A 24508-nucleotide genomic window follows, 5' to 3' on the forward strand; every position below is an offset into this window, starting at 1 on the left:
AGGGACCACCAATGTCCCATGTCTTAAAATACTTGTAATAGTGTCTTTCTATAATACATACATTGACTCCTTTGTGACTGAAAGCAATTATTGCAAGTGAAAAATTACCACCTTCTATCAGCACCCCATTTAAACTCTTTATGTACATCTTAATCTTTCCAGTTCGTACCTCTGCTTTGGCAAGTTTTATGAGTTTCTTATTGCTCATTTGTTTTCTTTTTAATTTATTTTCATGTTCCATTTATTCTCTCAAAGTGAAAACACCACCACACCTTTAATTTCTTCAAAAGACTTTCAGTTTTATGAATGCACCATTGGTGATTATTTCAAAGTAGTAACTGGACACTGCTTCTTCCCGTTTCAATTTTTGAGACTGATACAGCTAAGCTTAAGTTTTCTTAAGTTTAAGTATGTTAAAAGTTACAAAGAGTGTTTGAATTTATTTTGTAAGTGATTAATGTATACAACAGAATGAGGCAGATATTGACAAAGTGATGATTTTAAATATGTAAACTTTTTTCAAAGTAGTTATATTTTTCAATTATAACTTTTTAAAGTATTTTAAATTTTATTCACAGCTTTGAATTTTTAAAAATTACTCTCTAGATTTAAAAGATATAAATGTAAGACCGTCACTAAACTGGAAAGTTTTATATTTTTTTTAAAATTGCAGGTTCGTCATAGTCCTGTCAAAGATCCAGGTATTAGGTCAGCATCTTATGCCTCCACCTTCAGGAAGACCCTGGCAATATTGTTGATCTAGTAATGAATTCTTAGCCTCCAAATTTGTTCAAACTTAGCTGTGCAAGAGGCACTTAATCATTGCTTGATATTTTATCATAATAAAAGATCTCAGAGAAAAAGCAGCATCCAGTTTGAGTTTGCACAAATTATTTCACAATTCTCTGTGTCACTTCTTTGCTGAGAGCATGCTTCATTCCTCAGGCATCTAAAAATGTCTCAAGTTGTTGGCAAATAAAATGAATACTATTGCCTGGTATATATTTGTAAATTATGTGCCAGTGGAAAGGATATAGTTTGGAAGGAGTTCAAGAGTTTGATTTTAGGAAGCGTTGTGATGACAGAGAAATGTTAAACAAAGTCAAGGAGAAACATGGGCAAGAGAGCCATGCCGAAGTCAGGGAGATGAAAGTGAGACAAGAAGAAATAGCTACTAAGTTACATGCATGATTAGGACAAGATTTTCTCCCTTCACTTTTTTTTTTTAACTTTGTTTTGTTTATTACAGGACTTTTTCCTGATGTGGGTGGAGGATACTTCTTGCCAAGACTATCAGGGAAGATTGGCTATTACCTTGCACTAACAGGATTTAGACTGAAAGGAAGAGATGTACTAAAAGCTGGCATTGCTACACATTTTGTAGAATCCGAAAAGGTAAGCTGCTAACCAGTGCTAGCAAGGGCACAGCCTACAACCCTAGTGACAAGTCGTGAGTTGTGTAGCACACCAATAGACTCTTACCAACTTGAGCGTATGCAGCAGCGCGATTATATTAGCTGGCTGTGCACTGTGAACAGGGATCCTAAGATACTCTCAAGCTGTTGTTATAACACTTGCCAACTAGTGACAGCTTTGCTTGGAAGAGGGAGCAAATGTTGCTGTTTTGATGATTCTACTGTTGAAGGGCATGAGTTACTGAGCATAACTGAAGTTGCTTGAAAAATTGTACAATTTAAACAACAGTGCCTGAAATTAGACATTATTTATACAGCTGCAAAGTTTTTAATCTAGGTGACACCCCATTAATGTGTTCTTTATCAGTGTCTTTAACAGATATCCTATTTGTTTCTTACAGTGGCTGTAAGAAAATGTAAAAATTAGTGTATTTGATAGTCAGAGTCATAAAGTCCCAGTAACCTGGATGGACATAAGTGAAGGAGAAACAATGACATGCTTCTCTGTGGAAAGACCCATGAGTGTCATTGTGGAGCTGGTTAGATACTATTTTGAGCAGAGCATGGTTACCAGGCTCCTGCTCTTTCAGACTGTTGTAGACTGGCTTTACCTGCATCGGGGCTCTGCTCTCTCAAAGAACTCTGCAGCATTCTTTGCTGATCGCTGCAGACATAATTAAATCCAGATGGTTCAACACTGAAAAGTGAGCTCTGGCTCCCTGTATTGTTTTTTGGGTACCTCTAAGATCTGTCCGAAAGTTTGGGGGCATGGGTGTGTGTTTATATATATATATATACATACACACACACACACACACACACATATACTATATACAGTACTATTACCATAGCAGTAATAATCCAAGTAGTACATTTTGTTTTACTTTTAATTAAAATCTTATTTTTTAATAGCTACCTGCCTTAGAGAAAGACCTGATAGCACTGAAATCTCCTTCAACAGAAAATATTGCAGACTTACTGAACTCTTACCATGTGAAGGTAACCTGATCAGTTACTGAAATCAAGCAGTTATTATGAAATCAAGCATATTGTTAAATATATGTAAATACAAACTGTTTTTTTATCCATGCTACTGATCATTTGTTTTATGGTTAAAAAATAATAGGTTTCCAAACTCTTTGCACTCTATAAAATACTAATTTGTAGCACTAATGCCTACAGTGGTCAAAATTAAAATTTAAGTCTTTCTTCACTTTTTATTCATTTTGGACACCCTCCAAATTCCTATTGTGATCAGCTCGCTGTCTTTCTATGTGTGTATATAAGTTTCCAGCCGGTAGCATGATGATGCAGAGAATATATTGCTGCTAAATTTTTCCTGTTATTCTTGGATTTCTAGCATGCTTTGCAGAAGGCAAAATAGATAGGCACTAGCAGACTGGGAGGTGTACATGATGGCAACTGCAATCTGGGAGTTAGCCTGAAATTCAGGGATTCTGACAAACACAAATGACAGCCTAGTCCACAGGCTGCAGAAGTTATAGTGCCAGTTATTAAATGCTATGCTGCTCACTTGGAAGTGAATGTTATATTTCCATCCCAGAAACTTTTTCTTTATTGACCTGAAGAAATAATTTGCTAGCTTCATGCATATGATGTACATTTTAGTATTATTTTGATGCAGACCATCTGCAGTCCAGATTTGAAGTCTGAATTTAAAGGCTCAAGTTGTTCCTTCAGTTTCGCAAATATTTTATGTGTTTGTAACCTTGAGATAATTGAAAGACTATGAACAAGCACAGCAGTTATCAACAGGATAAGTATTAGCAGAGTGCAGATATCACAGAATTATTACAGTTGGAAAAGACCTTTAAGATCATCAAGTCCAATCATCAACCCAACACCACCAATGCCCATTATATGCTGTAGGGGAAGCATCTGGGGGCTTAAAGCAATGTTTTCAGGGCAAGAAAGGTGCTGTTTTCTCAGTGGACAAAGCCATAGTCCTCTGTTGTCATTTTGGAGGTGAATGTAACTTTACTGATAATCATACATAATTAGTATTTGTATTATCCCTATGTAACAATGGGCATGAAAATTAAAGGCTTTGGGTTTACAGTCAGTTTATTCGGTGGCTATTTTAGCTGTTTTGATATGCATTGTACATTTATTTCAAAAGAAAGGAAACTTCTGGAGTCAAATGAGGATTCAATGTATTCAGTCAATCTGAGTATTACTCCCCAGTTTGCCTTTAAAATGAGAGGTGTCTACTCTTGTTGTTTCTGTTTTGGAATTACTAAGTTCATATATAAAGATTAATTAGAAAAATAAATGGGATACTGATTATCCTGACGAAATAGAAAGCTATGAAATAGGAGTGATTGTATGTTGCAGTATACTGCTTTACAAGATGACGTTTAATGGAAAAGGAAGCTGAGTATTTCTAGTTACCAGAGCTGAAGTGACAGGGAACCTTCCTCAGCTTCAGCTGCTGTTACTGAAACATCTGCTTATGTCCTAAACGCCTTAATGCCAGAAGATCTGAAACATTTGACAGCCTTTCCACATAAGGCCAACAGATCTTTCACACTCTTTAGTTGTCTAAAGAAAATTTTGTAAAACGACAGAGAAAAGATAAGGAAGAGAAATGCTCTTTTTTTTCTTTTTTTTTTTAAATACATATATACATGTCTGTACATTTTTTAAGAAAATCAAACTTTTTTCTAATATTCTTAGTTTTTTTAGTAGATTTATCTACACTGGCTTTTTTAGTGTATTTGATAGAAATGTATGGATAGAATAATCAAGATTACTTGTGTACAAGATAACCACCCAGTCAAATATACATACATAGTAGCTCAGAGAAAGCACTGCATTATGAAGTGACATCTTTGACATTCACAAGATAAAGAGAAAAGTTCATTTATACACATTGCAAAATTGTAATTAATTTAAAATGTCAGTGTCTTACAAATATTAAGTTAATGATACTTCTGTAACACATTATTGAACTTTTTCAGTACTGATAAGGTTTTCAGTCTAAAGTAACCAAGTAAAATAGGTATTTGCTTTTTAAATAGAGCAAAGTTGATGAAGAAAAGAAGTTTGTACTTGATGAACATATGGAGAAGATTAACAGGTATTCAGCAATCTTTCTTCTTTTTTATTCTTTTGGATAGATAACATGAAGTTGAATCTAGTAACAGTATCAGTGTTCCACAGATAAGGTGATAGAAATGACATTCAAGTTAGTAATTTAAACTTTTTTGTCTTTAGGGAGCTTTATCTGAAGCTCATTAAGTATTTCACTTGTCAGTATATTAAATACTTGAGCATATTTTCCTGATTCGTACACCATTATATTAAGCAACTATGGCACATTAAAATTTTCTATAGAAATTGGATGGAAATTTGTGAGAGTAATTGTTCAGTTGGACAGGAAATGTTACATAGCGCATTTATAGTCACTGGTATAAGGCCATTTCTATGATTATTTGGAACTTCTATGTATCAATCAAAAGGGGAAGGAAAAAAAGTGAGAGTGATAAGCATCAGCTAAAACTCTTGAAGAAGGATGGCAGTAACTAATTTTAGAGATTAAAGATGTTGACACCAAACTAGTAGAATGGAGCTGATAGCTAAAGATTTGATGTGTTATAAAAATACAGATAGGATTGATGGTAGTAATTAAAGTTGCTGGATAAATATCAGAATTTCTAAGTGAGGTTTATTGAAATGCTAAAGATTTGTAAAGGAAGAGGACTGTCAATTGAATTATTTAAAACTGAACAACAGGGAACACATTGCCAAGAATAGCCAAATCAGCTGGTTATGCTCTGTTTCCAATTTCTGTGTTACTAGCACTTCACAGGGAAGAGAAAGGCTGAAGTAGTTCATCCATTTATTAGCGTCTTTTTTTTTTCTTCTAGTCTTTTTTCAGCAAAGAGTATGGAAGAAATTGTTAAAAAATTGAAGCAAGATGGTTCTCCTTTTGCCATTAAGCAGCTGGAGGTAATGTCTTCTATGTTATTTTTGTTAGAGATTGTAAGTCTGGTTCTGTACTTTCTTATCATGGGGTAGATTTTAGTCACCTTATTAACGTAACCAATAGTACGTAACAATAGTAAGACATTGGACTGAGATCCTCAGTTTCTCATATATAGTCCTGTGGAATTGTTAGTAGTCCTACTCAGACAAGAATATTCCTCTATAAAACCACATGATGTGAATACCATCATAAATTGCATAAAATTGTAATCTAGTAAAAAAACCCAACAAAATCTCTTTCCCCCTCCCCACAATCAGGGGGCTGTTGGTGACAAAGGTTCCTTTTATAGCTTCTCATTTTATTGCCAAGGGTTGGAATAAAACAGTGCCAGACAGTGTTGCTCATTTTCTTCCATTCCAGGTATCTCATTTGGGTAAACAGCAAGCAATTTATCATCACAAAGTATATTTTGATCTTTTTATTGCATTTCTGAGTGTTGGATGTAGTCACTACTCAAAAAGAATACAGTGATGCTATACACTTAATACACACTTCAGCCTCAAAAGCAAGAAGCAACTTATAAATTAATATAAGTAACATGCGTATTTTTTCTTTCTCATTTTAAATATCTGTATTCAGGTGCCTTGTAAAAGTTTGTCTTGGAGCTATTAAAATATTAGTTACCATTGGATAGAACACGAGCATTTCTCCAACAAAAGCTTTGTTTCAACTTTAGTGACAGCTCACAGAAGAAATCCTGCTCTTATAATAAAACAAAACATCCATCATCTTTGGACTTTAATTTGAGCAGAAGGAATATAATTTTAGAATATAGCATCATTAACATTATGCATCCAGATACACAGATAGCTTTTTTGTTTTAGTTTTTAATTAAAGATTTAACATTTTGTCACTGGAACTCTCAAACAGTTCTTGAGAAAGGAAGTTTTAAACTTATCTTTGTGCCAACTGGTACACCTAGTACATTGCAAGAAGTTTAGCATATGCATTACAAAAGCAAAATTGAATGAAAGGGAAAGCTAATTTTTCTCCCCACTTGAATACAAGTTTCATTGAATAGTCAAGTGAGCTAGTGATAGAACAATAATTTTATGTGTTTGTAGACCTGAATTCTACCATAGGCCACCGTTCATGGTTTTCCCCCAAACTACACAAGCTGTATGATTCAGTTCTTCATTTTTTCCCCTATGTTATAGATGGCAGGGAAAGTACTTACATTAAGGTCTATCGAGACAGTTTGATAGCGTGTTAATAGCAGGCACTTTTGGTAGCTCTTATTTCTTTATAGTATTGAGTTACAAGGCAGTATTTTATTTGTAGATTTTATGAAGTTCAATATAATTCTGCAGATATACTATATTGATTAGTTTCAGTGGAGGTTGAAAACAATCCAGAATTATTTGCATATAGCTTTTCTAAAGTTAATTTCATACGATTATGACACTTGAAAACATAATCAGACCTAGTGGAACTTTTAAAAATAGCATATAGCCTTTAAAGGGTGCTTTGTTCAAAATACAGTTTCTACTACAAAAGATGCAAGGAGCCTGGAAACACTTTGTTACTGAAATATGTTAGCTAGATAAGTTTGTTCTGCCATGTTTGCTCTCGTTACCCAAACCTGCTCGACTGGCTTCCTTCATTTGCAGCCTCATAACTCAGATCTCCCCTATTAAATAAATAAACGTATGTTCTTGTTTCTTGTTGTTTAGGGCAGTACATTTGTTTCATATTTTTAATTTAGAACTTAAAACTGTCATCTACTTCAAAGTTACGATTTTGTGTCACTGATTTTTTTTTTTTAATTCCTGAACAAAAAACACAGCTCTTTTGTTGCTTTTTCTTTTTTCTTATTTCATGCCTTTAATAGGACTTTATAGCAGCTTTATTTCTTTCATATGATTCGTAAATGAATGACTGTCCTTGGAGTTGACAGAAGTTCCCGAACAACGGTCTGTTCTGTTCAAGAAATGGGACTGTGTTAATGGGAGTTCTTCTGTCCATTCTGTCCACATTTTCCAGCAGGTGCAAGGCTTATTAGTGTGAACAAGTAGGTTAAGTTTCAGAAAAGTTTCTAACAGTACACATTCTGTACTAAGCAGTAGGATTAAGTAAGCTTGTAGGATCAGATACTTAATTTCTTCTGTGAAAGATCCACAAAGCCAAAGGAAAGTGGGGGAAAAAGTTAAAAAGGGATTTGGGTATAAATCTGGCTTTCTCCAGGAAATGCTTGCCAGTTAAACTGGAGGTTTTGTTTTACTAGGGAAGCAGAATTGTAATTAAACTTAATTGTAGCTGGAGGAAGAATGGTAGCTTGCACCCTGGCAGTTGAGCACTTTACAACACCTGTAGACGAGCATACTGGCCTGCTGTCACATCGCTCGGAGGAGCAGAGTTCAAAGAAGTGGTTAGAGCAGGGAACGCCTAGCAAAACCGTGACAGTCTGAGATTATCAGACATCCTTGATAGCAGTTTGCTGACTTGTGTGAAGCAAGTCATTTTCCTCATCAGTAGTATCACAGTACCAAGAGTGTGTCCATAGATGATTGATAGTTTCCTGTCACTTTGTGAAACCAAGGTTTCACTTTAGTGTCCAGGTACAGGAACAACAGCACATTCAAATGATAAATACAAAGACTGTAAAGGATTCAGTAACAGAAATCTGTATGCTTATTTTCTTTGTTTCCCTGTACATTTATTATGATATGTATTAGTAAACTTATTGAATAAGCCCTAACTGAAAGTCTAATAGAAATAACCTAATTTGGAGGTATGCCTTGGTACATCCACACTTTGGATGTACAGATACCTTTTAGAGTTAATAAAATGGAACTACTAGTTCTGCTATAATCCAAGTATGCTGTGAGCCATGCTATCCTAGGTGTCCTGTTCTGTTCAATCTACAGTACTTCTGCTTTCTACTCTCAAAACATGCCTGCTTGGCAGGCTTTCACATATCTGATACTAAACTGGTTTGAATGAATAAGAAGAATGTAAAGTTGTTAAAATTCTACTTAAGAATGGCTCCATGATTTAAATGGCATTTTGAACCCAGTTACAAATAGAAAGCTAGAGTACTAAAACACTTTTTGAACTCATAGTAAAACTTTTTTTAAAAAAACTCTTACTTTATAGCATTACTTTGTTTTCAGGATTTATATGAGCCAAAAAACTTTAATCTGAGTGACAGAAGTACCACTTCTAATTGGATGAAGTAAGCATGTGGGGTCAAAACCTGAAAAGTATTAGATCATAGAATCGTTTCGGCTGGAAGAGACCTTTAAAGGGCATCTAGTCCAACCCCCCTTAATGAGCAGGGACATCTTCAATTAGATCAGGTTCCTCAGAGCCCCGTCCAACCTGACCTTGAATGTTTTCAGGGATGGGGTGTCTACCACCTCTCTTACCAATCTCTGCCAGCGTTTCACCACACTCATTGAGAAAAAATTCTTGCTTACATCTAGTCTAAATCTGTCCTCTTTTAGTCTAAAACTATTGCCCCCTGTCCTATCGCAACAGGCCCTTTTGAAAAGTCTGTCCCCATCTTTCTTTTAAGCCCCTTTGAAGTATTGAAACACTTTGGTTTTCACATGATCCTTTCTTACAGCTTTTTTGGCAGGACAGTGCACCTTCTGAGCACTGATACTTCATTTAATAGCCTTCATTGTTACTGAATGAATTCCAGTGTAGTGTGGAAGACGCTGCAGATACTAAGAATTACAAGACATTACAAGAATTACAGATCTACTGGTCAGGCTGGGATGCAGACACTGGCTCCTGAAACTTTAAATGGGTATGCAGCGAGTGTGTGAGAGAGATAACAGGAATGAAGCTGGATGGTATCTTAGTAGTGTTGAATTCAAGTAAAGCAGCATCCTGAAACTCTATTAACAGACCAGTAAGAGAGTGATAAATCTGTCCTTAAGCAGCTTTCCTGTGGTGCTTTGGCTAGATGCTCATACTTTGTCAAAGCTCATCCAGAACCATTGTTCAGTGTGGACAACCAAATGCTGTAGTATCTCAGAAAGTAAGTGGTGGCTGTCTTCATCTGTTGCAAGGGAAGTGATACAAAAAAACCCCTCCCAGAGATCCAGTGTTTGTTTAATTTAAAGAAGGCCTCCCTCAAGGACCCTCAACAGCTCAGAAGCTTTAATGGACCCTGGAGACAAAAGATGCAGCCACTACCGCAGCTGTTACTCTTGTAAGGGACTCCAGTGAGTCAGTGCCACTTAATTCAGTCACTTTCTGATAGTATCATATTGGAATTTGGGTCTATTGCAAATTCAGCTTGTATCTTTCAATATCATTATGTGGAAATCAAGATGGTCTCAAAGATACCGTAATAGATGTCAAATACTTGTGTGAAGACTTCCTTGCATTTTAATACTCCCCACTTTGGTCTATTTTATCTCCTTTTCAGGCTTGTTCCCTAGCACCAATCCCCTCCTCCTCTTTGTACAGAGAATTTATTTATAGATACACTGGTGACTCATTTTTCTGCAATTACACCTACCCATTTTCTTTCCTTGTTCGTCTTCCTTCAGCTTGATTTATGGCAGTGCCTCCTCCTCCTTCAACCTCATTGATATGCCAGGATAAGGCAGCTGCTGGATGCACTAGACTAGTTAAGTGCTGTTTTCAGATCTTCCCCATTTCAATGCTTTCTTTGACCAGAAAGAACTTGCCATTACCATTTCACCTATGGAGCCATCTGGTTGCACTGTGCATACCATTTAACCTGCTTTCTAATCTAGATGACAGAATGTGGAAAGAAGAAAAGGTCCAGTTCAAAGGTAAAGCCAGCAAGAGCATATTACTGGAAATAAGAGGTCCAGTTAAAAGTTGCTATCTATCCTAGACATACCCAGTGATGTAATTAGAGGTATAGCCGTTTTCTTTATCTGCTGAAAGGCAGCTTGTTTTTAGAGAGCTTTACCAGAACTCGGGAAATGTGCACAGTTTGAGCCAGCATTAGTTCCTTCTAAACCAGCTTCTCTCTCAAGTGAAGCGGTCAACATGCAAATGACAGAATGATAGAACCAGTGCTTTTAAGATTCAATTGCACAGTCTCCTGCTTGTATAGCAATTGCATGTTTTCCAGCTTAACTAGGCAAAATGGGTCACTGCTGTATCAGCTGGTGTCTGGAGAGGGATGAAGAGTAACTGGGAGCCAGAAAAAATGATAATGTTGATGACTGGAAACCTGCCATTTCAGTCTGTGGGTAAGGAGTCTAATGTCTGCAATGAAAATAACGTAAAGAGGCAAATCTTACCATCTGCTGCTTTTCAGTAGTGGTAAAAATGTCCTAATTAACAGGAAATGTCTATTGTATTGTGAATAATACAGAGCCTTTAGTTGGGTTTACAGGGGAAGAAGAGTCTTGTTTAGAGTAAGAAAACAAAGATCAGCAACAGTAAGGTTTAGTTGCTTTTCCCCACAACCCTGAAATCTTTAAAGCTCAGTTCTGTTTTCTTAACTAGATTTTTGTTTTCCTCCCCACCTCTCCCTACTGTTTACTGGCGTGCTGTTAATTGAAGGATAGTCATGAGAGCCAGATTTACAGCATTTGTTTGTGTGCCTTAAACAGATCCTGTCTGTTGCATAATATTTATAGCCTGTAGCTCTGTCAGAAGGCGGCAGGCAAGACCTCCAGGCTTCCAATCAGCAGAGCAATGTAGGGCTAAATTATTGCAGTATCTGTTGATCCCAGACAAGAAGCCTGGACGAAGAAGCATTTACGTTTGATTTCGTTTAATATTTTTTTCTTCCATAATATTCTTCATTGTATATTGTCTAGTCTTTGCAGATGATCATAAAACAACTACTTAAAGTTTGTTGCTAATCTCACTATTATTACCTTACTACTCTGACTGTTGTACCAAATAAAATGTAAATGCTCTACAATACTAATATCAGCTACAATATCAGTAACATCTAAGGGCAACTCAGACTATATATATGATATTCAAAAATGGAATATAATTGCTTGTAACACTTGCCTTCACTTTTCAAAAGAATCTGTTTGGAAACAGCTTTCAAGCTGATACTGGTTCTCTGGATAGTAGCAATTGATAATAAATGATGTGACCTTACGAGTTCTAGGCTTTCAACAAGTGATGGCATACATCCCAGAGATCTTGCTGATAAAAGTTTATGCAAGCAAGTTCATTTAGTATGAACATTTTAGAATGTCATTTTAGTATGACAGCATGGTGGAAGGGAGCAGAAGGAATAGGTATCACGTAAGTGAGCTTGGGGAGTGCCATCATTTACTTCACAAAGTTTAAAATGCAAAAAAGACAGACTTGCAAATGTGTCTAAATTGAAGAGAATAAAAATAATTGTTAATATCTTCCCCAGACTATTAATAAGATGTCACCTACATCCTTAAAGATGACTCTCAGACAGCTCAGAGAAGGAGCTTCCATGAGCTTACAAGACGTACTCACAATGGAATACAGACTGAGCCAAGCGTGCATGGTAAGCAAGCGGCTGAGCCCTTTGTCTCTTTCCAGCCATAGAGCAGTAGTAAATTTATCAGAGACTAAGTTTTATACAGGTTACATCAAGGGCTTACCATTTATAGGTTTTAATTTTTGATATCTTCTTTGTGTGTTTGTTAGGCTGTCACTTTCTTTTTTGCAGCTCCATGTCTTTATGTGCAACTTGAAGAAGACTACATTAATGATGGTCAGATGGGAATGGTAGAGGGCTTTTGTTAAGAAAACTATGCTAATGTTACAATATAGAAAGCTTTGTATTTGGGCCATAATTTTAAAACTTTGCTGGTCTTGAACAAATTTCCTATTAAAATTACTTAGTCCTCAGTACCTCAGTTCCCATCCGCAGGATGGGAATAGTTGTATATTGCTGCCTTTCAGGAGTGCTGTGAGAAATTTGAAGAAAATAAGATATTTTAGTACTATTTGTAGTAAGGGCTGAGTACTTGGATAACATACAAGGAAGTGATCCTTTCCTGGAGTAGAAAAGAGTTGCTAACTGAATTATCTGAACAAATTCCTCCAACCTTCCCCATGGCATCCTTATTATTAGTTTTGCCACATTTTAAAATAATATTTTTATGTATCTGACTAAATGATTTGTGAACCTTAAAGTAAATACTTTAAAAAAAGGGTGAAAACATACCTAATTCTGATACGTTGTAGTGCCGGACAGTACCCTTGCCATATCTTTCCTGAAACAAGTATAGTTGCTCCATCAGTAGTGAAGCATCTTTAGGGATTTAAATGTTACGTTTAGCTTTATAAAAAAGTACCTGGATGTTTCCAGGATTCCATTCAACTGCAGAGTGTTCCAAGTATGCAGAATACATCACAATTCCTGAAGACTGGCCTTTTTCTGAAGAATTTGTGATCCTACACACCTTTAGCCCCACATCATGCAAAACTCTTTAGAAAAATCTAGGTGTAATACAGAGACACTAGAGGTGTAACTCAAAGAGAGGGCTTGCACTGCATAAAAGTTGGCTGATCAACTACAGTTCAACAGAGTGATTTTAAGAGTTGTGGCTACATTTAAGCAAGAAGATACAGAGCTCTTTAATAAGTAAAGAGAAAGTAGGACTAAATGAGAAGTGGGATTTAACTGAATCTGGAGAACTTGCAGAAGCAGGATAGGGAAAGATGGGATCAATAGAATCTGTCATGTTACAGCTTTGTTTTTGTAAATCTTTCAGAGAGGCCATGACTTCTATGAAGGGGTTCGAGCAGGTAAGCATGCACATCAGAAAAGTTTCTCAAACTTAATAATATGCAAACTCACTGTTGTGTTGTTTCTCTGGTGGTTAAGAAAAGTGCATGCAGCAACAGTCCAGAGAATACTTTGCAGCTTGCTACAGTTTTGCTTATTAGACTCCTGTATGGCCAAAATTCATTATTTGTTCCAAAGTACAACAGCCATGTTGTTTCCTTTATGTAATCTCAGTTTCCTAACGTTATTTTCCACCTGGTAGCACAGCACCTTGAAAAGGCTTCATCAGTTCATTAGAAATGTTCAAAATATATTTAATGCTGACAGTAATGAGTACCTATGTGTATCATTTGTATGTCCCAGTTTAGCATTGCCACATAGCTGGTTCAGCCAGCTATAAGATGGTTTAAGACTCAAAGTCAAGAACAACTATTTGTGTAGAAAATTGTTAGAACAGAGACTACTTTCACCCATGTCCAAAATATCTCTACATATATAGTTTTTTTTAATACTATGACATCTCTATATAAACTTAATGATAAATAATTCCGCACTTTAAGGCATTGGTTAAGATAGGTAGTGGTAAAAGTAGAGCAATGGCTCAGCAAGTTCATTTAGGGGACAGACTTTGATTCTGTCCTTGATTCTACTGCTGATTCACTATGCAATTTGTCAAACCCAATGTCACATCTGTTAGAAACTGTAGTAATTATTTACGTACTGTTCAGAGCAAGATGAAGTAAAGCACAGGTATTTCCTTTTCCAAGGAGCTTACAGTACAAGACATTTGTATGAATAACACTTTGGGGTTGAGGGAACGTGGCTTTTAATTCACACAGTTATACACTCAAGTATGTATTATCACCTCCTCCTCATTTCTTATATCTGTCTTTATAAAGTAGTTTAAAATCCACTTGAGTAATGGATATTGAATGTTCACTATTAGTAATACTGTCTTAAAGATATCCTTTAAGTGATTTCTTTGGAGTGAGAGATGCAAAGTTTGTTTGTACAGCATAGAAGAAGTTTCTGATTTTAATTAATTAATCTTTAGCACTTATTAGCAGAGACTACTTTGAAGAATTTACCACACATGTTGAGAAGTACGTGGTTTTCATTGTGTTGGTAACGGTACAAGGATATCTTAAAAAGAATATTCCTAGGATATATTCTAAATCACCATATAAGCTGATCAAGTGTAGTTATCCAGGAAGTGACAAACTCAAAGTCAGAGTCAGATGAACACCAAACCAAATTCTCATTTGTAATGCACAAAGTTATTAAGCCATCTGGGGATATGGTAGAGGACAAAAGCAAGTAATTTATCAGTATGGCCAGTAAAATCCACAAACTGCTTGTACAGAAAGAAGCTGCAGGAACAGCAGTTGGGAAGCTTCTCTTTTACATAGGATGATGTAGCAAAGGCGTAACTTTTGGGGAATTAAAAAACCCCAGACACCAGAGATCCAGCTGCACTGAAGGGATTGCTAATAATAATAATAATTTGTTCTTGAAGCACTTTTGCTCTCTGCTTACTGCATATATCTTGTTCTCAGATTTGTCTTCTTAAAATTGTTTCTCATGTTTAAGAGCGGTGCAGAACCTGACTCAAGATAATTTTTGTAGTTGGGTCTAACCTTATAAAAATCATTATCCAACAATGTGCTGAGCATCCTTTTTAATAGGAAGTAATATTATTAGGTACTTCACAGGATCAACCGTAGTGAATAAAAATGAAAATGATAAAAATGTTAGTGTAAGTATCAGCTTTTTCTTTATTAAAGCATTACATTCCAAGCATTTAAGAGCCAGCTGTTGACCCTGTCTACCACAAGAGGATCTACCACAAAGTAAAGATACAATAATCATATTTTAGTTTTTGAAGATTGTTTTTCAGCAGAAATGGCCATAGGTCAGGTTTTAACAACAGCTTTTATCTGCTTCAAACCATAATTTTAATAGGCATGCTAGGGAAGTAGTTTGTTTAAAAGCTTTTTAAACCTGCTTTGACCTGAGGTCAAAATTTCATTTTTCTTTTAGCCAGTTTTCTTTCAACCAGACTGAAAATCATCTGGCAAACAGTCTTCCCCATGTATGATGCTTGTAATTGGAGCTACTAAAGAAAAGCCAAAACCCTTAAAGCATAAAACACACAATCCTATTTCATCAACATGTTCCCATATAATGGTAAATGTGGTCTTTGAACACTTTAGGCATCCATTTTTCACCTTGATTTATATAACACATAAACTAAGAAATGCATAGCTCTGGGTAATTTCCAAGAATTTTGTTTTTTAATTCTTACTGCATAAGAAAAGTAATTTTTGGAGTCGGTGCTCAAACACATCCAGGTAGACTACAATCTCAGCAGCCCGAGGGGACAAAAATCTGTTAAATTAGCCTCCTAACTATTTGTGCAGGAATGGGCACTTCAAGTGGAATTGTAAAGGCCTTCTACGACCTTGCTGATCCTGCAAAGATCTTATTTCTGTATGGCTTTTGCCCTCCCTCCTGCAGTGCTAGCAGCTGGCAGATGTGAGCCTCACCCTGGGCACACAAACCCCTTGCAGTCAGTGAGCAGGTAGAGAGATTTCATGGCAACTAACAGAATTTCAGGTGCTTAGAAGTATCAGTGTTTTGACTGTGCTGAATGAAGCTAAGCAATAGAACACTACTTGAAGTCTGGTGAAATCACTGCTACTGAACAGAGGGGGTTGGATTTAAAAAAAAACAAAACAACAAAAACATAAAACACAAGAACAAACCCTTAACACAATGTCTATGTTCAATTACTTTTATCTTATTGAACTTCCCTTAGCCTACCTTAGAAGTCTTCAGAATTTTTGTTCCATTCTTGTAGTGATTGGTATCTTAAGCTGGTAAAACACAAAATACACAGAAGTTAATGCAGAAAGGGAATATTTTCACAATACTATTAGAAAACAAGTATTTTAACTCGTACTCATTTAAGAGTAAAGATTTCATTGGAGAGACCATTATGATCATTCAGTTTATCCACCAGAATAAAACTGGCCACAGATCCAAACAGAAAGATTAACTCGATTACACAGTAGTGCCATAGAGTGGAGAATTATCAGCAATTACTACTGTATTTCAGAGTTGAAACTGTAGCAGTAGTACACATATGGCCTTCCTTCCCCTTCCCTGTAATTTAAAGCATCTCTAGTCAGTGTTGTCTTTTGTGGATAAGAGTTGAGATTATTTTGGCCAGATTGTGAACTTCAGTTAAGTTGAAGAAAATCATTAGATAAGAACTACTCCCATGGAATATAGTTGATTTGGGACTATTATGTATTTTGACCTGAACCAATCAATGGCTTCGCATCACAGTGTTTAAAGTTAACTTGTAGGATCCTAACTTTTCAGTAAGTTACCCAGTTGAATCACTTAGTAAAATAATGCTTTTACAGCACAATTCTTCAATTGCCTACAGGGATCCTACTCTCTGTGGAGTTGCAGCTTCTGTCTATATAATGGGTTTCTTTTTAAAATTAGTGTTCATTTATATCCAAGGAGTCTTTAGTCCTGTATTTGCAGGCAAATGGATGCAAGGCTCCGATTCTCCTTTCTCTTTGGAGATGCAAGCTTAAGAGTTGTAATGCCTGTTTGTCTTTAGCTACAGAAATATTATTTAGTGCAGTTGTCATTTGAATGATATTTATTTTCTAGGCATTTTCTAAGTGCTGGTTATAGAGGGAGAAGTTAGTTAAGAGGTTTTCAAGCCACACTTTTTACCACAAGCTGCCATAATGCCTGTCTTTTGATAAGACACAATCTTTAGGTGGGCATTCTTTCTACTGAGCTTAAAATCCAACTCCTTTCCACACTTATCCTGCATGGTTAAAGTTTAGTCACCAAGAATGAAGTTTGCTTAGAAACACAAGACAACTTACCAAAAAGCAGCTGTTACTCTTCAAAATATCTGTGAGCATCTTCTTTTCACATGCTTTTACAACCATCCTACCCTGAAGTCTTTGTCAGAAAGAAAGAACAAACAAACAAACAAATTCCATTCTCAGCAGAAGAACTTGAGAGGTGCTTCCTGCCAGTCCCCCCATGGGCCGTGTTGGTCAGGCGGTCTCCCAGGACACAGATGCATCTCTAAATCAGGTGCTGATGTCACACACCTGAAGGGAATGTGTGTTGAGGAGGGATGTTGGGTAATCAGTGCATCCTATGGAACCACAGTTACTATAGCTGTTCTTTTTTGTAAAAATATCACATTTTGAACAGCACCTTTGCAGGTTTTCTTGGGGCCAGAAAACATGCTCTGGAATTCCATTCATATTGATCACTTTTACACACAAATAAACTCTCTCTTGTCTTATTGTTGCTTGCTAGCGCAGCTGTTCTTGCTGACGTGCCTTCAACATTCCTGTCATCCAAGGAATGCTTTTTCAGACTTGATAATCTTCTTGTTACACTTTTACATGTGATTCATTCACTGAAGATTTTATCTTCAGTGATGTACTTCTTAGGATACAGCATAAAGTATACATACTAAGATGATACAAATCTTCACAGTTAAATCTACATAGGTCCGCAGTTATCTGTCAGTATTTACAAATAAATATTCTTGATTTTCCCAGAAAGATACTCTGCTTTACTCTTTCCTCATTAGTTATTTCATTATTAGTTTATAAGATGTGTTTGTATTAGCTGTAGGCTTTTAACACCTACTTTGAGTCAGCTCCTATACTCTACACCTTGTCCAAAAGGAGCATTGTGCATACTGTTCCCGGTTTCATATGAAAAAGAAGTCAGGCAAGAGTAGTAGGTCTAACAGAAAACACTAATTTCAGGTATATTACTTCAAAGCTTGGGCTACTTCTGAAGTGATCCACTGTTCCTTGTATCATCAGGCACTTCCCCAGATATGTCTCTAGACAGGTCACAACTCAAGAATTTTTATTAGAGTAGGAATACCTGTTATAAAAACTCTTGTCTTCTCCAGAGCATACTGATTTTTCTTGCCGATGTCTGTCTTGATAGAACCTGAAGTCATCTCAGTTAGAGAAAGTTCACAAGTAACTTTTGTGGTTTTATATTCCACCTGACAGTGCTGATTGACAAAGACCAATCCCCCAGATGGAAGCCAGCTGCTCTAGAAGAAGTCACTGATGAATTTGTGGACGACTGTTTTAAGCCATTAGGAAACAACGATCTCAAGTTGTAAAGATGAAGCCTATTGACATCTTATATATCTGCTCAATTATAATTATATCTGCTTGATATAAAAATTAATAATAGTATGGTAAAGTTTGACAGGACTCTTTCAGCTAGCCTGAGATTCGTAAGTCTACTTTTTTGCATTCAGGAATATTCTCTTTTGTTATGCTGTCATAATGACAAAATAATCCTATCTTTGGTTAATAATGGGAAAAATTACTTCAAGACTAATTGTTATTTTTACTGCTTTACACAATGATTAACATTTCATTTTTTGCATCAGCCCTTAGTTTAGGAGGAACCTTTGGGGGAGACAGCACAGTTAAGGGATGACCAAATATGCAAGAAGTCAGGAGACCTTTGTGTTCTTGGCTCTATCACTGATCTGTTAAATTTGGACTGTGCCTCAGATTCTTCTCTATACAATGGAAATAAAATATACTTAAAGCTTTAAAACAGTCAGAGCTACAAAGGAAAATGCAAGACATGCTAAATCCATGGTGTTAAGTAGCCTTTTAAGTAAAAGGTCAGACATTATTAGTCTGAGAGAAAGAAATTGTTTTATTGATTTAACATTTGGCCAGTATTCAGTCTTGCTATGTGATGTAGCTATTGTGTCATGTGTCATAATATTGCCAGAGCCTAAAGCACACTTCTGTTTGCTTGTAAAACCAATTTTTAAACAATGCTATTAAGTTTGATTGAACTGCATAATTAGGTTTTTTTCATTATTTCAAAAATAGATAGTTTTTCCTGGTCTTACAGTGGTGAAGAAATAACTGTCTCAGCCCTTCCTCTGAACACCAAACAGCACATTTCCTGCTGATGCTAGTGATTGTCTAATGATTTTAATGTTAGAGGACAGCCTGGCCCTAATACCGCAAGTAGCAGGAGTTTATCTATACCAACTAGTCTGGGCTCCTGTTTGCTTGTGCCCATGAACATCCCGTCAGCTAGGTAGAAAATTTGTGAAAAGTAGGGGCAACGCAGCAATATGTACTGAAGGTAAAGAATAGGGGAAAATGTGAAATACCTGCTGTTACATGGATCGTATAATTTTTAACACAATATAGCCTAACAAATGTATTTGTTGGGATTAAAATTTAAATATACATCAAAAACCCCTTGTACATGCATTAAAGGTTGTTGGCTTCTGATACTAATAATACTTGAGGTTGTATGATATAACCAGAGCCCCTTGGTAAAAGTATAGTCTTTTTGGGGGGTAAAATTATTTTTTTCTATGGTGTATGCAACGCATAGCTGCTATTCTTTCTTCAACATTAAGACTACATGCTTTTTTATGCTTACTCAAATCATGTATCAGTATCTCTTCTTACTTGTTTCTGCAGTTATAGGCAGGTCACAAATACAAATTTTACCTTCTCTGAAGATGAACCACTGAGACTAAAGGAAGAAAACTTTTGTTCAAATAACATAGTCAGTAATCAACACTGAGGAATCAAAAAGTCAGAGCTACAGCAGAACTGTTATGGAGTTTTCAACATTGGGCAATTTTTATTACTAATAGTTAACAGTCTACACTGGCTTAAGGCTCCTTCCTTCCTAGAAGCTGTTGCCTGGAGACAGAGTCCAGGAAATACAGGCATCAAGGTGAACTACTAGAGTGACTTTCAAAGAATCAGAAGTGAGCAAAATCAAGAAAAAATGGCACCTTGCTTTGTCACTAGAATCTTTAAGATAAAATTGTTAAAATTGCAGCTGCGAGTTAATGTTACCACGCACATATTTGTTACGAGACAGTCCTTGAATTTATTTTCAAAAATAGTTGAAAGATTTCATTAATACCTTTAGGGTAATTCTGAAAATATGACTTGAATTTCTACCTCATGGTTCTGTAAGAAATGAAACCCACCCCCTTATTTTTTAAAATTATTATATGTTTTAGATTCTTAAACGATGGCTATTTTTAATTTGTTTTTAAAAAATTGGTTCATTCCATTATTTTTGTACAAAAGGAGCAATCTTCAGCAACTACATTTAATGAAAAACACAGTAATCCCCAGGGAGCAGCGATCATGCCTTCTCCGATTGAAAAGGCCTTACAACCTTTTAGCAAGTGTATACTTCTGAATCGGTAAACTTTGACTTGCGTGTTCTGTTGCTTCCAAAAATTATGTGAACAGGAATTACCCCAAACTCATGGTAACACGATCCTTTCCAATCTGTGCATCTTTATCAAACAAAAGTCATACAAGCCGATGGTAAGTTCCATTTTATTTGGTCCACAAGAAAATATTTTCCACAAAAAATATTGTAAAAATATATTGTAGTGTGTTTTATTTGGGAATACTGATGTGTCTTACTCCAGAAACGAAAATTTTACAAAGTTGTGCTGCACTTAATGTGTTTTGAACCATAATTAGACTATCAAGTCAGTCACATTGTACCCACTCAGACTATACTTATGTTCCCTGGAGAAAACATAAAACAAATGTATTTTTAACTCCTAAATAGAAGTAAATGGTTTTGCAGAGTATGCCAGTCCCATACTGGAGTGCCTTTATTTCACAAATCAAGTCAAAGGATCAGCGGCAACTTAGCTGGAAAGCCACCATAAGTGGCTTTATAAGACTATTGCACAGTTTAGAGTAATCTAATGGTAAGTAAATGGATGTAATTTTATTTAGGCAAAGAAGTCTTTATTTTTATTATGTATTACTATTGTGCCTATTAAAAATACAGCAGAACTCTGGAAAGAGGTCTGCTTTGATCCCTTACCAGACTGTAGTATTGAACAGATTTTAAATTTTTTTTTTTTTTATTAAGGGTAAGTGCATTATTTATTAAGGACAGCATCTTGTAAAAGAGACTATTTTCCTGGTGAGAAGCTGTCTCCCTGTTGTTTGTAAGCTTGTTTGCAAGCTTGTTAGCTTTCCATTTGCTGCGTGCTTTCCCTGAAGTGCCAGTGTCATAGAAAGCATCGTAAACCCGCTGGAATTGCACTTCCAGCCATATTGAAGCTGCTGTAATCTTCAAGCATTAATGAGGGAAGACAAGCTTTGCGGTTGCAGGTAAGTGACTGTTTGGACATAGCAAGCAGCAGTCACTGTCGCGTTTTGGGTGGCTCTCTGAGCAAGCAGTGCAGCCATCCCACGCAGCACGTACTTCAAACAGAAGCTCACTGTGATGCATGTTTAATTATACCTAGGTAACTTTCTCCTTTGGGGAAATTTATCAGTACAGATGCTATGAGGTAACTTTAGGCTATTTTATATTATTTTATAATTCTGCCTGCTGTTGGACTGTGCAGTGGCAGCCTGCCAATGGAGAAGCTGCTTTCAAAAGTCCATCTGGTATTCTGACTCCAGAATAGTGTCAGATGCTCAGGATACACCCCAAGAAAGGATTTGAGACATTGCAACAGCAAGCACTGCAGCAGCCACCAAGGTATTTGTAAAATGGTCCAGACAGATATACCTAAATGCACTCTTGAAGTCGAGTGCAGTTTTCTATGTGCTATTCACCTATCTGGCAAATAGTGTCTGTAGAGTTTGGGCTTTTTTTTTTTAATTACTGTTTTTGGCAGCACTAACATTCTTGAGTCAAGACAAATGTTACAGAAAGGTTGGCCTTTTTTATAGTAAACCTTTATTTTCACTATAATAATAGGAACCTTTTAATACTGTGGTTAAGCAATATCCACTTAACAGGTACAGATCTGAACAGTGTTTTGGTTTAGCTTTTTAATTTACCCTAGTATATGGCCTGGAGGTTTTTTAGATAGAGCAAATGTAGGGGATGAGCTAGTGTTTTGCATGCTTTAGAGCTTCAAGGAACATCACTGTTAGCAGTAGAATTTGCATGGGCCATAATACCTTAGTCCCACTTTACATATGGCTTCAAAGATGACTACGTTACTTCAAAGAAGATGACATTACAGCTTAAGCAGATTTTGTTCCCTTTTCAGCAAATGCCCAAGAACAGTCTTGGTAGCCGGGTCTAGTCTGGTCAGTGTCAATTAATGGCAGTCTTGTGCTGCGTTAACAAAGAAGCCTTTTTCACACTTTACTCTTGATATAACCACTTCCCCATAGGTGAATTTCAAATAACTAAGTTTGTGTTGTAAAGTTTGCAAAACAGCCTAATTCATAGCCTGTCTGAGAATAAGCTAAAAATAACAATTGAGATGGTCCTCTTTCTGCTTGCTTATCATTGCTTGAAAAAAATCACGCTTTGTATCATTTACTAGAACTACAGTACCTTTTAAAAATAGTAACAGTCCTTCCCAGTATAGAAAGCATTTTTCTATGAAATGAAAACATAAAATGGAAAGCACTTCGATCTAGGGAGAAAACCCTACATCTTTTAAACTGGCCATAACAGAAAAAGAAACAAACAGGTGCTAAAACCCCAAGCTTCTACAAGGCATTGACTTTGTATAAAATGTCTGCAAAATTTTAGCTTTAAGATGACTACGATTAATTCATCCCTTTCTTGGTGTCTCAAATGCTAGTTATGAGTACAGTAGGTCAGGCTGCAACTCCTGGAGAAGCAGGGTGCAATGTATGGATGCAAGCTAGATAAAATTGGTAAAGCATGTAGCCCTTTAGCTTGGGGCCTAAGGCTTATTCACTAATTCAGTGCACTGCTCAGGCTTTAGGTTTCTGTAGCTCGTATTTGCATCGCCATACAGAGTTTTAGCAATGGGTAAGCGATGAGCCTACAGAAGCCAAAGGAAGGCGTACTGTCCCAAGGGTGTTAGAGCAAAATTTTAGTGTGATGCAGCCATCGTTCCCATAAAACAAACAGTCCTACAACATTGTTACAGATTTAAAGGTTCATTTCACTGGTGAGCATCTGTGGTTTTTGCAGAACTATCTGGGTTACCGTGAAAAAACCAAAAACTGCCCCCCTCCAAAACCCAACACCCTAACACACACACGCATGAAAAAACAAACCACAAAAAAAACCCGAACAGCTTTGGTCTGAACACAGTGATCGGATGTAATTAAGGTATCTTACTTTAGAATTTTAGAGAATAGCCTTCATTCATTTACAGAAGCCAGAGCATCTGTTAATTACAATGCACTGTTTATCAATATTGTAATGTTTCTCACTGGTTCACGTAATAATGGAAGTTGAATAGTATCATAATCCATATGGTTCCCTGAATACTGCTTGGTTTTATAAAATGCTTCTCATCACCTTCATTATTTTGTGGGTTACAGATTTAGTCAGGTCAAAGAATCAAAGTAAAATTTACGACAGCAGTTATCTTTGCTACACGTAGACCTTGGTTTCACTTTAGCAAAACGCAGACAAATTTACCACGCAGAGAGTTTTTTTCTCTTTTCACCTACAAACAGGGCACTGATTTTTTATGCAGTACATAAAAATAATCCAGGCTTTGTTCTTAAGCATCTTTGGGACTGCTGTGGCAGTACTTGAACAATTGCAAGGCAGCCACATTCTTCTCATCCTCTTTTTTAACACTAATTTCTGATCACATTCAACACATACAAAGACAGAATATACTCAGCACACGGCTGATAACAAATGACACTTGATTAATAGATTCTACTGTAATCCAATTAGTTTCTTAGCAATATAGGTTAAAAGGCAATTTTTTTTCAGCCTCTCCTTGCAAACACATTCATATAATGGCATTATGCTCAAATCACAGCTGATTTTACTTTATTTGCACTAGTACCAAATACAAACTGCTTAACAGACAGGACACTCACTGTGAAGACAGTCCTTGCCAGTCAGGGCTCAGGGCACATCACTTTCAATGTAAGGGATGTCGCTGTATTTACTTTCAGTCACAGCCCACTGTTTCACTGCCTGATCAAGAATCTCATGGGAGAGACGGTGTGCATAGTCTAGCACTATAGTGCTTGATGGACCTTTCTCATCCGCCTTCACGGCTATCAGGGATGATTTCTCCCCAGTGCATCCTTCATTACCTTCCCCGATCCTTTCATCCTGGATAGCATTTGAACCTGGAAAGGCATCCTTGGATTTGATGCATCCCATGGTACATTTGAAAACACAGCTGCAAAATTCAGTTCAACAGCATGTTTTGGTAACCTGGAAATGGCTTTCTTGTTTGATGCCCAGTGTTGCTGCTTCTTGCCAGTGGTTCCAGTTATTTTCAAAGAACAAAATGTCTCCTTTTGTGCTTCTTTACTTATGAAGAAATCTGTCAAAATAGTGTTTGATATAAACACAATAGTTTACCATTCTCAGTGAGCCCAA

The 24508-nt window shown here is 36.4% G+C and overlaps 2 protein-coding genes across 2 annotated transcripts in view; one reads left to right on the plus strand and one right to left on the minus strand.

Moving 5' to 3' along the window:
- Nucleotides 1-18293, plus strand: part of HIBCH (3-hydroxyisobutyryl-CoA hydrolase) — a gene marked incomplete at both ends in the record, with an annotated part of 46119 nt that extends 27826 nt beyond the window's left edge. The window contains 7 exons of the mRNA XM_082001210.1: nt 1250-1395; nt 2328-2414; nt 4457-4515; nt 5306-5387; nt 11747-11866; nt 13083-13116; nt 18178-18293. Of these exons, the coding sequence (XP_081857336.1) occupies nt 1250-1395; nt 2328-2414; nt 4457-4515; nt 5306-5387; nt 11747-11866; nt 13083-13116; nt 18178-18293 (644 nt within the window). The remainder of the gene's footprint in view (nt 1-1249; nt 1396-2327; nt 2415-4456; nt 4516-5305; nt 5388-11746; nt 11867-13082; nt 13117-18177) is intronic.
- Nucleotides 18294-23944: 5651 nt separating this feature from the next.
- On the minus strand, nt 23945-24286 carry LOC309406282 (small membrane A-kinase anchor protein; the record flags this gene model as incomplete). Its single annotated transcript, XM_082001396.1, has 1 exon — nt 23945-24286. One exon carries the CDS (start codon nt 24284-24286, stop codon nt 24023-24025), a length of 264 nt encoding a protein of 87 aa, XP_081857522.1. The 3' UTR covers nt 23945-24022.
- Nucleotides 24287-24508: the final 222 nt, after the last annotated feature.

Source organism: Phaethon aethereus (genome assembly GCF_964289735.1).
Source record: "Phaethon aethereus genome assembly, chromosome: 6".
In the NCBI taxonomy this organism is placed as follows: Eukaryota; Metazoa; Chordata; class Aves; order Phaethontiformes; family Phaethontidae; genus Phaethon; species Phaethon aethereus.